At 39.1% G+C, this 13,971-nt stretch overlaps 1 protein-coding gene across 1 annotated transcript in view; it reads left to right on the top strand.

Annotated features, from left to right (window-relative positions):
• Positions 1 to 13,971, top strand: part of med13a (mediator complex subunit 13a) — a 122,085-nt gene that overhangs the window by 20,188 nt on the left and 87,926 nt on the right. Inside the window, 1 exon segment of the mRNA XM_030153640.1 lies at positions 13,421 to 13,589. Coding sequence (XP_030009500.1) covers positions 13,421 to 13,589 — 169 coding nt within the window.

The raw sequence follows: 13,971 nt of genomic DNA, 5'->3' as shown, positions 1-13,971 counted from the left end.
TTAGTAAGGCCTGCAGTGTCCAGGATTCTATGATTTGTCTCAGCATTTGGAGATGTTTGTAACTGTCCTTGGATGGTGGTGTGGCCAGTTGAATGAAAACCAAACTTATTAAAAATGAGAAAAATATCTGTTTGGGTGTGAACCAGACACCATACTTTTTCCACCACATTTGAAACCACCATCCAAACATATTTCCCAGTTTTGGAGCCTTATTCTCTATTGCTTGACAAAGTGAAATTGTAACATCATATTTCTCTGTAACAGAACTGTTTTTTTTACAGCAAAATGTCACCATAAGTTATGTGGTTGTTTGACAGTGCGCTTGTAATCCCATTTGAAAGATTTTAATAGGATATTGCTCTGTTGGAGAGTGACAGGAACGATGGCACACAGCAATCGACTGTGATACAGATTCGCTCCCACAATAATGTAAGGCCCATTGTATGCACTGTGGCCCTGGTGCGAGCCCCAGCAAGGATTCAGGAAGGAGAAATGCCACTCGCTCTTTAGAATTTCAAAATGTTATCGACTTGGCTGCCTGTGAAATTCACACCGGATCATGAAATCTCAACTGTTTAATGGTAACACGGGCTAAAAAAGCGTGGCGGTTTCCCTCCACCGAGAGCTGCGGATGTGTATCACAATAATTAGTCAGTGATAAACTCCGTTAACCTTAGCTTTTGGATGTGGTGGCGCTTTTTCTCTTCAAATGTGGTTTTTAACTTCAGTGTGCAGTGCAGAGAATGATGAATAGATAAACCCAGAGTAGCTCTTAGGAGGAAAAAGTGGAGGAGGCCGATGGCTTTTGTGCTCTGGGATCAATTTTCCAGGGCTAATCTCCTGCCTGTGAACCACCCTCCGCTTCCCTCTCGTCGTCCTGCTCCATCTCGCCTCTCCGGCGCTCTCTGATAGATCTCCATTGGCTGGCACAGAGCAGGGACTCGGCCATGCATGCAGCTCCAGCCCATGGGTGCTGTCGCTCTCCCCTTTCCCTTTCTGTCTCTCTTTTTCCCTCTCTGCTCAAGAAATATTCATTATTAGTAATGGAGACTTACAGAGCACCGCGGGTTCTCTCTCTCTCTCTTCTCTCCTCTCTCTCTCTCTCTCTTTCCTTGCAGATAAGGAGGAAGTGGAGGAGAGGAGAAAACCTTCTGGCCAGGCTCGGTAGAATCCCCCTGAGCGCAGTCGATCACAAGGCATTAATCTTGCTGTTTAATGACCGACTGCTGCTCTAATTGCTTATACACAGAGATGAGAAACTGAGGGGGGGCGACCACCATTTAAAAAAATTTCCTTCGCTTTTATTAAATTTATTAACTTTCCTATAAGCACCTCTAGACCAGTTGTGGATATTGAGCATCGTGTGTGTGTGTGTTTCTTTAGGTACCGATGCAGCGTTGTGCAGCAGCTGCTCATGTTTTTATAGTAGTTTTGTGGCAGAAAAAGCCCTTTATCCTCCAGATGCATATGTACAGAAGTATTCTTAACAGAGCTGCTTGTAAAGGTCAGATCACATGGGCTGGCTGCACAGGAGGCAGAGACATGAAAAGTGTCTCAGTCGTCAGCTGAGCTCATAAATCTTGGCTAAAATGAGGCCAGTGATGCTTGGACCTGTGTGCTAACCCCCCCCCCCCCCCCCCCCCCAGCACAAACGCAAAACCTGACAAAAGTAAATACATACATACATGTTTAAACTGATTTTTAGGTTACAGGTACATAAAACCAAAATATTGTGGGCTTTTTTTTTTTTTTTTTTTACAGCTTGAGCACATGAAATATTAATTTTACACTTTTATAACTGCACGCAAATCAAACCCAGACCCTGACTGGACATTTACTGTAATATGAACCAGCATTTAAACCCAGTTGTCGAGATTAAAGATAAGATAATTCCAGTTCATCCTTAAAAGTCCCGGCTGCAAAAAATGTCCTTGATTGGTCAAAAGTATCTTCAGTCAATCTTGAAAAAAATCCCAAATGCTCTGATTCAGAAGTGAGCAATAATTGTTGGTTTGTTTTTGGGTTTTTTTGATAATTATTTCAGAAGCTCCACACAGAGCATGTCACTAAGAGTAATCATGACTTATCTCACACTAAACTTGGGTCAAATGAAGTTTATGGAGTTTTTTTTTCCTCAGCTTTAGTCTTAATCGAACTGGCCGTAAACTGAAGATACTGTTTATTTGAGAAGTTCCCATAATGTGTTTTGGTTTGCATGGCTTAACCATGACCTCTGACCTCCGTGTGTTGGAGAGCATAAAGAACATGCCTCGACAGGGATTAAGTGTCACAGTGTCTCCTTTTGTGGATATTAATTCACTGGGAAACATGTTTTTAAATTGATGAGCAAACTTTAGATTGTTAGTCCTTCAAAGTGGACTTGTGCTCAAAACTGATTCTTAAATTCATTTTAACTTATATTTTAGGCTCTTCCAGCATTTTCTTCAACTTTCTGTCCAGATTTTTGGATATACAGCAAGAAAATTGGATAAAAGTTATATCATTTCATTTCACAATTTCATTTTGGCAATTATTCTCATTTGTGTGGGAAAAATGGAAAAGCTATAGTACATGATAAATAAACACCAGCCAAAAATCTGAAATTCAACAACTATTAGAACTATTAGGTAGGTTTTTAGATTCATTTGTAGGGTTGCATAATTATTATTATTATTTTTATTTTTATTTATTTATTTATTTTTTAACAAATTTTAGGAAACCACTCAAAGAAATTCAAATCATCACTAATAACAGACAAACTCAAAAGCTTATTCCAACAAAAATCACTGTATTTAGACTAAAGTGCTGTCTTTTCTCTGTAGAGACTGAGACAAATCTGTTTTTTTTTTTTCTTGTGTAGGTGAGTACAGAAACATTTAAATCTGGAATATAATAGTCTAGAAAACCCTGATGTGGTTTAGGTGTGTTGGGTGCTGCGCCTAAGCCTTGGACCAGGAGGGTCAATCTTGGACTGCTGATATTCTAGATATTTCTGGCAGTGAGTCTCCTCCAAATGCGACTGTAAATCATCTTTTCTGTGACCCTGTTCTGGAGTCTGGTTTTGCTTACTGTGGTGGACTCCTTCAGAGCCCGTTCCCGTCTTCTCCCGGACCAGAACCACAGCTCTGGTCATGTGGTTTTATTTTGGGCATCATTTAAAAAGCTGTTCGTTCGGTTATTAGCGAGTGTCACTCGGTTTACATCGGAACAGCTACTACATTTTGGCCGAACGCCGTCTTTGTCTCCGTCTGCCTGATGCGGGGAACGTTGCAGCAGACTCGCATGATGAACATGAGGTCGTTAGAACAGTTGATGTAAACCAGACGCCTGTTTTAGAGCCGGTCTGCACTGGAGGGAGAGGCTGAGGAGGAGCAGGCGACAGCGAGGAGGAGGAATGAGGCAGATGTGGTCTGTGGTGGAGGAAAGCAGATGGGATCGCCACTGCAGTCGATGTAAAAGTAGGTGTAGGGAGGTTTCTGTTGGTTTTCCACAGGAGCCGGTGTCATCTGAGGACTTTAACTTTAACAGCCGCTCTGACGTCGCTGCTGCTGCTCTCCTCGTTTCCCTCCGTCGTTCAGACACCGTCAGTCACACTGATTTGTCTCCGGAGCTTTAGACTCAGCACTCCGAAGATAAATGGGACATAGACTTAGAAAAATTCAATATCAACTGCCAAAATATCTTTTTTACCTATAATGAAGCCATATGGTATAGCATTTTGAGTAATTGACACTGTTTTTCATTTTATCCACATCAACAAAATGCACAGGAGATCAACAAAATTAAGAAATTCATTTGAAAAAAAATCACCAAAAAAATAACAAAATTAACAAGAGCAGGAACCAAAATTTGCCAGTTAATCCACGAAAGGAATGCTAGTGAAAAAAAAAAAAATCCAGAGAAAAGCAAAAGTTAAAACAAAAACAACTCTAAAGTAACAAAACTTAACGTTAGTGTCCCGTGTGCAACACACTAATCAAGAAAATTGACATAATTTAACTGAAACAACCAAAAATAATCCACAAAATGGACAGAATGTAACAAGCTATTAAGAAAAATTATAGAAATCAGCTAGAAAAGAATAAAACAAACCACACAATCAACAAAAATGAACATGACTGTCCAAAAAATGAACAAAGAGCAACACGGTAATCAAGAAAGTGAACAGAATTTAACCAAAAAGAACAAAATATTCCCCCAAAAAAGAACAAAATAATCCACTAATTGAAGGAAGTGAAAAAATAAATCCATAAAGTAATTGTAAAAAAAAAACAAACAACAAAATTATCCATGAAATGAACAAAGAGTAACAAAATAATCATCCAAATGAACAAAAATGAATGTAATGGTAAACCAACAGACAACCCAATAACGTCCAATCTTGGATCCTTTATAAAATGAGTTGGTTCAATACTGGATTAGATGAAGCGTCGTCTTCATTTCTTCGTTGTCTTCATCAGACCTGAATCGACTGAAAACCACCTCCATGGCCTGCACACGTCATCCACCCACCGTTTATACAGAGTTAAACGCCTCCTTACTCTTTGTGCTGATGTTTTTTTTGTTTTTATTTTGCAGTGGCTGTTAATTTCTAAAAGGGAAATGATTGTTTTCCTTCCTCTTTCCTGCATTGGACTTGCTTTTACTTGTTCCTGATCTTATCCGTCAGGTTGTGTGTACACCTGATGAATTGGTTTGTTGCTCTTCAAGCCTTTTTACTTGGCAGCTCGCCTCAGGTTGTTTCCCTTTGCCTCCATTTAATGTTTTAAAGCTGTGGCATTTGAAAGTGGATTGGATGGAGTTGAGGTTTTTTTTTTTTTTTCTTTTGTACGTTTACAACAGTGGTTTCAACTACTACGTGTGACTTTGCATGGCTGTGATTTCAGCTCGAACTCACGAGAAGCATTAACGCTCTGGGCATCATCCTTTCCACTGGCACTGGGCCCACACTGTCTCTCATGTGGGTCTAAGAAAAATCAGTGTAATTTTCATTTTGATAGCCTTTGAATCATGTGAATCTAAAAACGTCTTTACCTGCGTTTGCTCCCCAACGCCAAGCCGAGGCTTCATTTAATAACTCAATAGGGCACATACCAAAAGTCGTGATCATTTCAGAGGCAGTGTTTTCTCTCCCCTTTATTGAAGAGTTATCACGTTAACTTGTCATGAAATGTTTCTCTTCCGTTGTATGCCAAATATTCCTTTCAGTTGTCGATATAGAGTCATAATATGTTTGTTTTTTTTTCAGCCTCTGTGAGCGCGAGCACTTTGTGTGATTGCTGTATGACTGAATATATTTAACTGAAAAATTTAACATAAACTTACTTATTTATCTATTGCTATTTATCTGTTATTATTACCTCCGCCAGGAGGTATTGTGATCATTTTGTTTTGTGTGTTTGTTTGTTAGCAACTTTAGGGGAAAACTCTTCCACCCATCTTTCCCAAATCTTCCCCACAGATAGGCCTAGGCCCTGGGACCAACCCATTACATTTTGGGCCAAGTAGGCCAAAGTTCAAGATCACAGCAAGGTCACAAAATCTACAATTTTCCTATCTGTCATCACTGAGCAATTTTCCAAAATTCATCAAAAATTCAAAATGACTCCGATTAGCCTCCAGTTTGATCCACCCGTAGCTTAGAACAATATCTTGTATCTGGCACAAAATTGTCCACATCCACTGTGGAATGTGGACTCTGTGGACGTTTACATTGAACATTGAAAATCCCATTTACCACACATTTAAAACTAGAAGCACTCGGAGAGCGCAGACCTCCGCCAAGGCTGATCAGTAGCCCCCCCTGTGGGCCCCCCCACGCCAAGGAGGTTATGTTTTTGCCAGGGTTTGTTTGTCTGTCTGTCTGTTTGTTTGTCTGTCGGTTAGTGTGCAACATAACTCAAAAAGTTATGGACAGATTTTGATGAAATGTTCTGGTCTGCGCCCCACCCGTGGGCCCCCCCCACCCCCGATCACCACCAAAATTTAATCATTTCTTCCTTATCCCATTTCCAACAAATCCTGAAAATTTCATCAAAATCTGTCCATAACTTTTTGAGTTATGTTGCACACTAACGGACAGACAAACAGACAGACAAACAAACAAACCCTGGCAAAAACATAACCTCCTTGGCGGAGGTAATTAGAACTCAACTAATATTGATTGGAATTTAATATAATTGGACATATACATGACTGGTACCATGCTTAAACTTTGTACCAAATATCGTTCCGCTCCATTTCTCTTCCGTTACGCTCTGTTGACTTTTGTTGTTTTTTATGCACCATTTTCAAAAAATCATAAAAAGTGCAATTCATCAAATATCATTATGAAATTTGTTTTGCACATCCATAGTTTAAAAACAAATAGTTGATCCGCACATGCACACCGTTCGGGGTGCTTGGCGGAGGTTTGCGTTCTGTGAACACTTGTTTATCTATTATTTTAATTTAATCATATCCATCAGTTTGCTTTTTATTATTATGATTCCTTTCTCCTGTTTTCCCTTATTCTTTATGTTTAACAACTGAATGTATACATTTCTTTGCTTTTTTTTTTGTATACAGGACTGTTTGTCCTTGGTTGGAGCGGTACTGGGGTAGGGACTAGTTTGTTGTTAAAACTTGCTAAAATACCTATAAATAAACCTTGAATTAAAAAAAAAAGAAAAATCAGACATAGAAATAAAGAGCTCATATGTCAATATACATCTAGAAAATTTTAAGTGTCATTTACATTGATGTATAATTTAGAATTTGAAGTGATCGTAACATATGATATATAATGTACATTATAACGGTTAACATGATTGACAACCACCAAAAAACATGACATTACACTATAAACACCATGTCTTTGGTTGCATTTACAAAACTTTCATTCTTTTCACACATGTATATAATTACAACAAGAATTCGAGATGATTACATGATATTGCCGACAGAATAGACGTGAAAACACTGACTTGGTGATGCTCACGAATGATCTCGACTTTTAGTATGTGCCTTGAATAAGTTTTGATGAACCTGCGCCCAGCGGATGTCGAGCTGACACTAAGGGTGGGTTACGCCTGGTATTTATTTCGTCTGTGCTGAAGCAGAGACGGCACACTCGGAGATGTTTGCCGGAGACTTGACTGAAAGGAGCTTAAGTGCTGTAAGATGTGAGCAGTGGCTGTTAATGAGATTAGAGCAGCATTCAGGCCAGCGCAGAATGTGATTCAGAAACCAACTGTGATATGGGTGTAATGTAATCCTTAACAGATCGGTACAGAACACGTAGTCCGGTACGCAGCTCGTTTCTGTCCGGTAAGCTAAATGAGCCAAGTAATTGCAGTTTTGTCAGTCAAACACGGTGTAATTGTTTACAGGTGTGGAGCAGAATTTCAGAGGTTGAGCTTTGGCAGAAAGTCAGGTGTCATCGTGTACCTGGATACAAAGAGTCTGTGATCAGTTTGGAACGGGTTGTCATTTCCTCTGTAATTTTAGTTTCATGACATGATCACAGAACGTCTTTGTGTTCAAGTAACAGAATATGTTTCTTTTTGTATATTTATCATAGTACTTATGCTCTAAAAGTTAGGACAGGTTCACACCATGTACTGTACTGTTGCCCTTTGTTTTAGGTCAGAATAGTAGGGACGCACCGATGCAACAGTACATATTTACTAGGCCTGGGTATCATGGCCAGTTTCCTTAATCGATTCAATTTCGATTCTTAAGTTTCTGAATCAATGAATTGCGATTCGATTCAGTATTAATTGACTGATTCAGATTCATTTAGTGATACCAAAGTACAACTTTGAGTGGTAACTTCATTATTTGACTACTGCAGCCATGCAACACAGAATCAATATTGATATTGGAAAGGAAATAAATCTGACATTTCATCAGTAAACAGATGAATCTGTTCTGAAATAATGAACACAAACATGTCCATGTTTCTCCAGTGGATCTGAACAGACTTCTGTCTCATCTTTATTCTGTTTTATATCTGGTGCTTCCAGCCTTAAGGCACATTACTATCATCCTGGGGCACTGACACCAGTTTGGCCCCCCTGAAACAGACTCATGTTGGGCCCTTGGTACAAGAAACTCACTCTATGGGGAGGGTGGGTGGAGCTTTGTGATTTCCGCTTTATTATTCGTCTAACTCCGCCCTCAGCCACAGGTGATCCAAGTTAATATTTCTAGAACGACTGGCCTCTGTGACCCACCTCCGCCGGCCAGTTCCTCCACACTGCGGGTTCGAGTTTGAGGCCTGGAGGACCTCCCACTGAGGGGTTTTCCCCACCCTTCCTCCCACTGAGGGGTTTTCACCACCCTTCCTCCGCGTTCCTCCCGCGCCAGAACTGTTGCAAGCACGACCAAGACGCCCCATCTCCAAGCCGGCCGGTCCTGCTCTGAAAAATCAATCTCATCCGCCATTAATCGATTACGCAGAATTTAAAAAAATTGATACAAAATCGATTAAATCGATTTTTTTTTTTTTACCCAGCCCTAATATTTACTGTTATCAGGTTATCAGCGTGGAAGATGTAATTTTACAGATGACTGTGGCAGACAGGTTTTTTCCCCCTCTCAGACAGGTTACCTATTGTTATTATTTTGGATCATCATATTCTGTACAAAAATTTCATTCATTCAAAAATTTTCATTCGTTTAGATTTAATGTAGGGTTGGTGGTTCGAATCCTGCTCTGTCCTAGTTGTGTGCAGCTGTGTCCTTGGGCAAGACACTTCACCCTCCTTGCCTCCAGTGCTTCTACCCACACTGGTGTATGAATGCGTGTGAATGTTAGGTGGTGGTCAGAAGAGCTGTAGGCGTGAATTGGCAGCCACGCTTCCATCAGTCTGCCCCAGGGCAGCTGTGGATACATGTGTAGTATACCACTACCAGAGTGAGAATGTATGAGTGAATGAATAATGGATCCACTGTGTGCACTTTGAGTATGCGTTCATAGAAAAGCCCTATATAAATCTAATCCATTATTATTATTTTTATTATTATTAATTCACTCAATGAACAAAAATGAACCCACATAATCTATCAAAAGTAACAGAAAATGAAGAAAAAAACAACAAAAACTAATTCAAAGTAAGTAGGGGTGTAACGGTACACTTGTTTGTACTGAACCCTTTCAGTTCGGGGCCTTCAATACAATACAGAGGTGTACCGAACAAATACATGTATCCTAAGTGAAGAACGCAAACACTGGGGAAACAGGGTGACTGCAAGCAGAACCCATGTGCAGGGTTTCCTCTATATACATTCAGCAGTGGCGAATTCTCAGCAGCACTGCAAAAAAACCCCAAAAAAAACCCAAAACATGACAACAAAGAGTATAACAGAGGCACAGAAGCTGGGTCCGATGTTCGAAGCATGTTAAGTTACTTTCGGTTTTTGGTTTGTTGCAGCTTTGTGGCACAAGAGAGTCCACGGGTTCTGTTATAGCAAAAAGGGTTTTATTTATTTTTTTTATCTCAAGTTGTCAAAATCAAGTGAACCTGCTCCTCTTCTCCTTTACCGTGCCTCTGCTGCGGTGTTACTGTAAGGTCACGTTCACAGTACCTCAGGGAATATTGTGAGGCATTCAAAAACACTCTGTAAATTACAGTGTTTGCGATAAACGAGCATTTTAACATGAAAAAATACATGATACAAGATGTGGGTTGCCTGTTAATGCACAAATGACTGAACAATATTTTGTTGAAGTAACAAAATACTTTACCAAAAGTACAAAACTTAACATTTTTGTCCAGAAATTGAATGAAAAGCTACACACTATTAACAATTTAATTGAAAAAAAAACAAAACAAAACCCAAAAAGTTCTAAAAAATGAATCAAAGAATCAAATAATTCACAAAATCAATGAAAATGAACATGATTATCCACAAAATAAGCAAAAAGCAACACAGTAATCAAGAAAATGAACAGTTTAACAGAACAGAATCACCTTGGATCATAATATTCTGTACAAAAATTTGGAAAAGCTACAGCAGATGTAAAAATGAACAGTATCCAATCTATCCAAACAACTCGGTGAAGAAGTCCACTTGGACAAATAATTAGATCAAAGAAGAATCATTTATTTAGTTTTGATGCTTTCTGCATTGATTTAATTTGATAAATTAGTTCAGTTCAAAAAAAGGGAAGCTCCATGTATTGTGTTTTTTTTTTTTTTTTTTTTTTTTTGATGAAGTGAAGTTACTGTTAGTTTAGTTTTTAATCAAAATAATACAGTTATGTAAAAGAGGGTCAAACATGAATGCTGTACTTCAGTGGTTATAAACCTCAATACAATTATTCTGGCAACATAAGAAATAAATTAATTGGTTTCGGATGCTTTGTCTAAACCTTATGATGGCTGATAAAACTGAAATATTTATATGTTATGTTTTATAAATTTGTATGATTTAAGAAAATGTGCTGAAGAGGCAGTTCAGTGGCCTTTTTATATCTATACAGTGAAGATTTCTTTATTTCCCAGGCACATAACGAAGGATAAATACCAACAAAAATATAGTAAACAAACAGAAAATGGCATCAGTGTCAGCATCGGTATCAGCCATATTATTGTAAAAAATATAATCAGCCCAGCACTTCATTATCTCTGTATCTATACACCTGTCAGTAAGGTGCAGTCATCCTTTTTGTGCATTAATTTCTAATGCAAAATAAACAGAAACACAGCCCTGGTTTTCCCCGCTGCACCCAAATGAAAAGGCAGCTCCTACTGAGCTGTGAGTCCGTGCACCGTATTGAAACACTGCAGAAAGAACCTGAAACTTCCACCGCTTTCTGCTCAACCTCCCTGTCCGTCTCAGTCGCTGCACTCCTGTTTGCATTTTTATGGCTTCTTTTGCCATCTTTTTGGTGGTGTGATTCTCCGATGTCACTTTAGATATGAAATACTGTTTTGCATTCCAGGAAATGTGCAATTTTCATTATCAAGGTGCCCAGTGTAAACCAGCAGATCCTTGAAAATGGCTTATCACACTTGTTATTCTTTAACTCGACTGATTATTCTTATGTGTTATATAAGCTGCGGTCCTAGTCTGACTTACTGTGGTTGACTTGGTTTCCCACAGCTGCTGTATATCAATGTTTAATAGAAGTTTGTCACACTGGAACCATCCATAAAACAGAATTAATTTGGTGCATTTAGTCAGTGACAATGTTATTTTAAAACTGTACTATGCCGCGTCAGCAGCATCGTAGTTTACAAGTGAGTGTGTGCTATTTTAAGCCTCTTAATTTACCAGCGGTGACAGTCAGACCGTGTTGGAGTTGCAGTGTTTTTCTGGAATTTAAGTACTTCTGTCCAAAAAAGAAGTCAAATTATTTTAAGGGTAATGCGTGATTAAAATAAATTTTTACACCAAAGCATAATGTATGTGATACAGTATAAGGTGATAATTCTACTATATTATAGTGAGATCAGGATGAGGTTTGGAGGGTTTGATGTTATATGACTAAAAACTATGCATTTTCACTATTATCATTACAGTGTTCAGTTAAAAGGCACACAGGTGGTTGGTTTTACACTTTCCACTCAGACAGCGTGACACAAAGTGAAACAAATATGCTCCTGGATAAGATGAACATGATGTCCTGAAGTAAACCCTCACACTGTAGTTTCATAGAAAAAGATTATTCACAAATGAACATCACAGCATTTTCCCTACTGTTTCAAGCTTTAAGTGCAGCAACAAAATCAAATCAGTTTTCTGGATGGGTTTTATTCATCGTCAACTTCAGTGTTTCCCAATTTTTGTACAAGGAGACAATGATAACAGTCCAACATTATGTCAAATTATACATCTTCCACAAACTTTAGATCAATTCAGAAACTACCCAAATCTCCTAAAATCCAAGGGAAATAAAGAACAGATCTGAACAACAAAACCAGAAAGACAGTGCATTTAATAAAACAAAAAAAACCCCACTTACCCACTAAGGTAATAAATAGGTTGGGTCGACACAGTACCATAGTGGTTAGAACTTCTGCCATGTTTGATTCCCAGTCAGATTGTGTTGAATTATCCTGCTTGAAAAACTGCAGCCATCAAAAACAGTTATACGTAGGTTTATTTTCAAGTTAGTGTCCTCAACCACGGTACTGATGAAGATCTGAAATTGGTCCCTGAGCGCCTTTAATGACCGCTCACTGCACCTAATGCTAATTGCTAATGCTAATGTTAGGTGCTGTGTACGCCTTAGTATTGGTAAAATGCACAACCAAAGTGAGTTAAGTTTTACTTATTGTACAGGGTGTCCATAAAGGTTTGGACATGTAGGCAAAAATGCATATTTTCAAGAAATACAATTTTCAACATTTTTTTTTCAGTTGTAATATTAACAAATAACATCCCCAATATGATTTCCAACATTTGTGATGCAAAGGTTGATGCACTTTGCAAGATTCACGTGATCTTGATGCAATAACTTCACATTGCCGTCAACTTTAGCACATTGACTTTTTATGCGTTTAATCATGTGGATTCCATCTGTGATTTTCATTGAGTACACCTTCTGCTTTAGCAAACTCCAGAAAGAGAAGTCAAGGGGCTAAGGCAGTGTTTTTCAACCTTGGGGTCGGGACCCCATGTGGGGTCACCTGGAATTCAAATGGGGTCACCTAAAATTTCTAGTTATTGATAATAAAAAAATATATGGTGAGTTGAGAGAAACAATCCCAATCCATAAAAGACATGACAGACTGTGAAACTGCAGCACTGTGTTTTGTTCATCTGTCAAATGTTCATTGTGGTCAGTTTCAGATGCTGCAGCTCTTTCATAATTCATAGTTTCAGTTCTTGTTTGTTCAGTATTAATTGTCCTCCTTGTAAATCACAGCTGGACTGACTGGACAGATCCTGACCAAGGAAAATCAAATTCTCCCTTTGTGCAGTAATCTACACCTGGATTTACTGCCTCTGTCCACAATAACAGACATTATATGGACTAAGTGTCCTCTAAAATTAATGTTTATTTGCAACATAGTATAGCAAACAATCAAAAACAAATTGAATTTAGCCAAAAAAATCTCTGTTTTGAATTTGAATGTCTGGAGTCACCAGAAATTTGTGATGTTAAAATGGGGTCACGAGCCAAAAAAGGTTGGAAACCAGTGGGCTAAGGTCAGATGAACGAGGAGACCACGCTTTAGGGACACCCTGTAGTAAGAAATACACTGACTGGTATCAGTGGATTAAAATATGAATTTGATTTTGATAAGGTTAACATTGATGTAAAAGTTGCCTCGTGCTTTTACAACAGCGTTAACATCCAGGCGTCCTGCTGTTTGTTTGTGTCCATGAATGTTTGTGTTTTAAAGGTCGACGTTGCTCACTTCGTTGATTGACGCAGATCGGCGCTTCCTCTCACTTGCCTCTTTCTCTTTTCTTTTGTTTGCAGCCGAGGACGACGGGCTGTGGGAAAACGGCCTCTCGTACGAGTGTCGCACGCTCCTGTTCAAAGCCATCCACAACCTGCTGGAGCGCTGCCTCATGAATCGCAGCTTCGTCCGCATCGGCAAGTGGTTTGTCAAACCGTATGAGAAGGATGAGAAGCCTATCAACAAGAGGTACGTTGGCACCAGTCCCTGTCCAAATTGTCTCTTTCTGGCAGGGCCCTTTCACTTTGGAAAGGGCTTCTTTTTTTTTTTTTTAACTTTCTCCTTCTTATCATGTAATGCCTGTTGTTGTTAGGCTGTGATGTGGTCTGGTGCAGCTCAGTGGGCTGAACACTGCTCTGACAGACACAGGGGTTTATTTCATGTGAGTCTGGCAGCCAGGCCTCTGCTCCCACCGCCTCTGCTTCATACTCACAGATTTCCTTTATGACTGCTTGTAGTTTTTAAATCTTCATATTATGAGGGACGGCGAAATTACAGTTTAAAATATTTCCACTGTAACTGAATGGGTCCTCACACTTACAGCTCTGTACAGTAGCGGTTGTTTAATAGA

Source organism: Sphaeramia orbicularis, chromosome 14, assembly GCF_902148855.1.
Source record: "Sphaeramia orbicularis chromosome 14, fSphaOr1.1, whole genome shotgun sequence".
Lineage (NCBI taxonomy): Eukaryota > Metazoa > Chordata > Actinopteri > Kurtiformes > Apogonidae > Sphaeramia > Sphaeramia orbicularis.
This window is presented reverse-complemented; position numbering and strand designations above follow the sequence as displayed.